The 6,198-nt window shown below is 41.0% G+C and overlaps 1 protein-coding gene across 3 annotated transcripts in view; it reads right to left on the bottom strand.

Annotated features, from left to right (window-relative positions):
- med12 (mediator complex subunit 12) overlaps positions 1-6,198 on the bottom strand; it is a 34,897-nt gene that overhangs the window by 24,062 nt on the left and 4,637 nt on the right. For all 3 annotated transcript variants that reach the window (XM_014003761.1, XM_014003777.1, XM_014003770.1), the window contains exons 4-12: positions 5,312-5,471; positions 5,005-5,180; positions 3,785-3,895; positions 3,258-3,530; positions 3,021-3,167; positions 2,521-2,620; positions 2,287-2,423; positions 479-610; positions 263-389 (exon numbers count right to left, since the gene is read on the bottom strand). In XM_014003761.1, the coding sequence (XP_013859215.1) occupies positions 263-389; positions 479-610; positions 2,287-2,423; positions 2,521-2,620; positions 3,021-3,167; positions 3,258-3,530; positions 3,785-3,895; positions 5,005-5,180; positions 5,312-5,471 (1,363 nt within the window). The remainder of the gene's footprint in view (positions 1-262; positions 390-478; positions 611-2,286; positions 2,424-2,520; positions 2,621-3,020; positions 3,168-3,257; positions 3,531-3,784; positions 3,896-5,004; positions 5,181-5,311; positions 5,472-6,198) is intronic.

The raw sequence follows: 6,198 nt of genomic DNA, 5'->3' as shown, positions 1-6,198 counted from the left end.
GTTCAATACCTTTTCCCTGTGCCATTCCACATTATTACAAATAACTTCATTTCTGGACATTTATGATTTGATTTCTTTGGGTTGTTACCAACATCTGGTGAAAATTTCATGTCATTAGCACCTCTAGTAATATATTTACTGAGAAAAATGGTGACGTGTTCAATACTTATTTTACCCGCTGTATTATACTGAGATCAAATGTGACATGTTTTAGAATAAGAAGCTGGATAGTATGGGGGAATAATAATAAAAAAAGACTGACTGAGTGTGGGTGCCTGCGTATCGAGGAACTGCAGCAGTACRTCCTGAAAGACGGGCAGTGTGGCAGCCGAGAGGGAGCCGGACGACACGGAGCCTTTCTCGTCCACCACCTCCGACTCGCCGCATCTCTGCAGGGGGAGACGGACACCGAGCAGACAGCGTGACGTGAACCAGAAATAAACGGGAGACGTTCGGCGAGAGATGGTGCATTCAATACCTCGGCTTCTATTTCAGCYTGTCTCTTCTCCAGCAGTTTGGCCACCACCATGGCCCGGTGCCTGCCAGATCGCTTACAGCACACCGCCCACTCGCAGAGCAGGGTGACCACAGCATCGTCGTCAGGTGACATCTGGACACAAACACGGGATTACAGAGAAGCAGACCTCAGTTTAAAGATCAACTCTTGTGGCTCAGTTTTTTTTTTTTTTGGCTGACTGCAAGAAAATATAGGGCACATGTTTCAAAGTCAAGGATCGTGGGCCAAATTTGACCTGGAATTTTTTTCTTTTTCTTAATTTAAGCTGAAAATAACTTTTATATCAATGGCAAATTTTAAATTTAGGATCCAATGATACAAAATAAACAAATTTAAAAGGTGAAAGATAATACTTGTCCTGTCCCGAAGCTGTAGGCTGTAAGTAACTACAGCCCCGAGCGATTTAGTAGAACAGCCCCATATTAACGTCTCAAAATGAGCTTCTTTAAAGCCAGCATAAACCATAAACCATGTCTATTCAACTGGTGGCCCGTGGGCCACATCCGGCCCGTGAGTAACCAAAGTTCGGCCCGCCAATTGGTTCATTCATCTCTTAAACCCAAACCCCCGGGTTTCTACTTTAATTACTCTAAGTTCTTTTAGTTAAACATAGACACGTTTGGTATCTACAGAAACATCAGAATCTTGGCTAGAAGCTGGTAAAAAACCATTTCTATGAACACTCAAGACAGTTAAAACTACAAGCAGTTGAAGATAAAATGGTGAATGTGAAAATAAAATTGGTTTAAAAATTTGGCAAGTCAGAGATGTCAAAATATTATTTGTGTCAAATAGGAGGCACAATGTGTTCTTTTTGTTTTTAATAATGTTTAATTATCACAACTTTTATAGGGTTCTGTATGTTGTAATCATGATTAAATGCAGCAAAATAAAAGTAATTCAAAGGTAACAGATCTTTGTAATACTTGGTTTATTTACATAATAACTTTTATTGCTGGATGTTCAGCCCCTCAGTTGTTGACCGGCAGTAACTGCGGCCCCCGGAGCAATTTAGTTGAATGGCCCTGCCATAAATTTTATCTTCCACAATACATGTTGATTATACATGGGCATTCCTTGTAGGAGAGTGGGAGAGTTCAGAATTCAAAATGGCAACTACTTACCACAACTCAACAGTGAGTCAAATTATCTTACATTACATGCATTTATTTCACATTTAGTCAGTCGTAGTAATTTTCAGTGTTAGTGTCAATATAAGAGAATTTTAAAATGCTGTTTYTATGCATTAAATACCACATAGAGCTCAGTTATTGTTTGTTAGCAGTGCTCAGCCTGAAGGCTGGTTTATACTTCCAATCACACGTCTTGTTCCCCCGGCAGAGTGACAAAAAAAATTGTGTAATTTCCATCTGCTATCCCCCTGGTCACAGCCGTCATGTACATTGGTGATATATTTACTATATACCATATTTACATTGGTACAAAAGACTTACATGAGCTGTGGGAGGGCAGAGGGAGGAATTACGATAATTTATGCCCTGTTTTATACTCGGTCAGGAAAAAGACGTCCAAAAAGACGCAATCACTGACCCGCTGTCTCATTGATTGATGTATAACACAAGCTTTAGCAATGAGACRAGGAATGTGACTGTTCCTGTTTGGTCAAAGTTAATTATGAATGGTTCTTTGAGGGCCACCATAATATTCATGTGATCCTTGGTGAAAATGAGACACCCCTGATATGGGGTCTCACAAAGGAGATTTCTGGGTGTATCTTAAGAGAAAAGAAGAAAATATACATCTTTTACCTCATGGCCATCTTTACTTTGCCCAGAACCAAATATCCTGTTGTACAGTGAATCCAGTGAGTTGTTGAAGTCAGACTTCTCAAAGCTGTGGTTGTCTAAAACCTCCAGGGTGTGAAGAACCCTCCCAATGGTGAAGCCTGATAAAAAAAAAAAAGAAAAAAAAGAGGAAATCGTCTCAAGCTGTTCTCGCTGTGTGAAAAGGTCTGCAGAGACAAAGGAGCACATGTTTCCTACCTGCTGTGGTCTCCTGGCACTTATCAAACGACCACCTGAACTCCACGGCCTGACCTCGCTCCTTTATTTGCTCCTCGATTTCTCTCAACTTTGAACGAACCTGCAGCAGCACACACGGATTCGAAAAGACTTGTCAAAATAAATTCAATAAATCTATTAACAACCACATTTTTACTTTATGTAAGAAAAAAATACTTTGTGAGGAAATGTTTACAGGAAATAAAAATACAATCTCCCCAGTTTGTTTTTTGAAGCACGTTCCATTCCAGATAAAATATAGATTTTCATTCAGAAGCTTTGTTGGTACTTTCCTGAAGCATTAAAATCACTTTTGTTTGTGCTTTACTGATTTATTAAACTATTTTCTTTTATGCATCAGTGTCTGCAGTTTATTGGGAAGTTGACAGAAATACTTTATTTTGCAAGTAATGTGTCTTCTAAAAAAAAAATAAAAACTTAAATCTACCTGAAAAACTCCTGTAACATAATAAAGTGGGTACCTGTTGAGTAAAGGTAGTGTTTCCTCCTGGCATTGGTAAACCAGAGGGGGCGATGGGCAGGAGGTCCAGAGGYGAACCGGTTTTGTTTCTGCTGTCCGTTAAAGAGTAATGCCACACCAAAGCACTGGGACAGCACAGCACTATGCTCTGATGCGACAAAAACACGACAGAAACAAATTTTTTTACATTTTTAGAATAAAAACACAACTTAATGATGCTGCAGCTGAACTACAGTACCTGTAACATGCAGCTGAGGCCGAACACCAGAGGCCTGTGCTGAGGACAAATGTAGAAGTCTGTGAAAGGTGTCTGAGGCTGACTCCCACCAGCTGGCTGAGAGGTCGGGGTTGGGGGCAGGGCGGTGCTTTGCTGCGTCAAGATGCCGTGTGCCGGGTGGCCCCCCGCGCCTGAGCCCAGGCTCCCATCGCTTAGCAACAGGTTGAGGCGACGTGTGCAGAAGTAAGCCAGTCTCCGTGACAAGTAAGCAGACTGCACAAATTCCCCCGAGTACTGAGGCATAGAGGAGAGGTTCACAGCATTACCCACAGCACTCAGCGCCCATTAACAGCAGCAAGCTTTCAGAGGAGAAGCCAAAAAARAGAGGCCCCTGTGGGTGTTGTCAGTAAAGGTTAACACTGCCAGATGAAGACACAAAACATGATCGACTGTTGACAGCTGAGAGAGCCGACACAGGCCGGCTGCAGGACTGTTGGACTGGAATGAGTTAACGTTTGTGTTTGTGAGGGGAATGCAGACATTTTTACCTGCAGTAAGAGCGGCAGGAGAAGTCTGAGGAGTTCATCCTCGCCGGGCCGAACCTTCTCAAAACACTCCAGCACCCACGTCAGGAACTCGTGTCGGTCCAGCATCCCATCCTGAGCGCAGACACAATGTAAGTGACTCAGTCGAGAAAATGAACACGGCGATTACACAGAACTGATTTGTTTGTCGGCCTCTGAAATGCAACGCGAGCCGTTTCTCCTGTGAGCAAAGAGTCGTCACGTACTCTCCACTCCTCCATCAACACTGTCAATACACCTGATCACATGTGATCCTGCAATCGAAGCAACACAACCGTCATAGATAAATGATTTTACTCTCGGCACGTGCTGCAGAACAGCCTCAGCAATTCCAAAGTATTTCCAAGTTTCTGTGGTTTGCTTGATTTGGAAACAAGGAATGGTGAACAACATGCAAATGCAATGTTTTAACCAACATGCAGAGTTAAAAATGTAAAGTGACTGTATAATTTAATTATTTTTTAAGAATCCATACAATCCTTTCCTGTCCAAATGTGACTATTTTTATTTATGACATAAAATTGATCTTAAGTTTGTTGTACACTGCAAAAACTGTCCATCTTACCAAGTTTTAAAATCTTATATCCAGCCAAAAAGTCTTTTTGATCTTGTTTTGAGACTGATTTACTGAACAAGAACTGATTGTGTAAGAATAATAATCTTGTTTTCAGAAATAAGAAAAAAAATGAGTCAAATCAAGTATTTCAAGAATCTTACCAAGTAAAAAAAATCTTACTCCATTGGCAGAAATTTTTGACTTAATTTGAGTCAAATTTTCAGGCTAACAAGACAAATAATCTTACACATTCTGAAAACAAGATTATTATTCTTACACAGTCGGTTCTTGTTTAGGAAATCAGTCTCAAAACAAGATCAAAAGACTTTTTGGCTGGATATAAGATTTTAAAACTTGGTTAGGTGGACAGTTTTTGCAGTGTAAGTGCTTCAAAGTTTGTCTGCAAAACACAGATTTTAATTAAAATAATTTTTATAAAATGGTTGCTTGCTACATTTTATGTTTGAAAACCAAATGTTGTTATTGTGCATCAGCAGATTAAATATATTTATGCTTTACTTAAGCCAATTTCAAACCAGCTGTAGCTTTCAGCAACACCACAGTCCCTAAACTGTAATATGGTAAACCCTGGCACCGTTCTTGAGCAGACTTAAGCAAGTGAACGGACCTGAAACATGAACATGGCSAGCTTCTCGTTGTACTCCCACTGCTTCATGGCCGTCTCCACGTCAGCGGGCATGGCTGGCAGCGGGGAGCTGCAGCCCTGACTGGGAAACTGCCTGTAAAACTCTGCCACCTTCTGAAGTTGCTCCCACAGATATTTGGTGATGATCTGGGTCCATTCTACAAATGTGTACAAATACACAGAAAAAAAAAAAACATTTCAAAACCACCAAAATCCAGTTTGTTGCAAGTAAATACCATAATCAAAACACGAAAAACAAACCAGTTCAGCCAAAATACCACTTTCTTACCTATACAGGGATCAATCACATGCCTCTTCTTGACTTTTGTTTCTGTGATAGCAGCATGATACGCACAGGTCATCTTGATCATCCAAGCTGATCGCATGACAGGAACTGAATATTTGGCCAAGTATCCAAAAACCTCCTCCTTTTTGCTAAAGATTGGTACCTGGAACAGGAAATACTTAAAGTTTAGCAGCGTGTGTCGAGTAAATCAAGTGAAGTCGTTCATTTTGAAAAGTACAACTACAAAAACAAACAGGTTTTTGGATTCGTTTTGGAAGTGATGCAATGGAGTTTTCAAGCAGCCAACTTTTCAATAAAATGCATTTTCAGCTGTCCTAAAACTGAGCCACAAATCCACCAATAAAAATAAAGTGTAAAGTGAAGATTGGGAGGCTATTTCTTTATATTTATATAAGAAAAAAAGTTTTTATCGTCAGACCTTCATTAATCTGTTCTCAATATACATTAGAGGTTAACCTGCTACAAAACCAGAAACTTTTTTAGGGTTATTAATAAAATCGACTTAGTTCTATTTCGTGTAAGCTCCGCCCTCTAAGGCTATCGCAGATGGGTACCCCCGTGCGCGTACGCGCATTCTGAAGAGCCAATAGTCCACGCACACGTCACGTGGGCCTCACCTCGGTCCGTAYAAAAGGGGAGGACGGACCTGAGTTCAGCTCCCCTTTTTTCTTCAGCTTCGGCATTCTGCATGTACCATAGAAGACGCCCATACATGTAAGTGCTATGATTCTATTATATTGACATGGAATTCGTGTCCGGCGCTTCCAAGCTATGATCCRCTTAACCGTCCTTCGGGCTGCTCGGGGATCGGTTGTCCCCGGCACAACCCGTTTTTCACTCCGGTCTCCTTCCTCGGAAGAAGGTTGATC

Source organism: Austrofundulus limnaeus, unplaced genomic scaffold (assembly GCF_001266775.1).
Source record: "Austrofundulus limnaeus strain Quisiro unplaced genomic scaffold, Austrofundulus_limnaeus-1.0 Scaffold1, whole genome shotgun sequence".
Lineage (NCBI taxonomy): Eukaryota > Metazoa > Chordata > Actinopteri > Cyprinodontiformes > Rivulidae > Austrofundulus > Austrofundulus limnaeus.
This window is presented reverse-complemented; position numbering and strand designations above follow the sequence as displayed.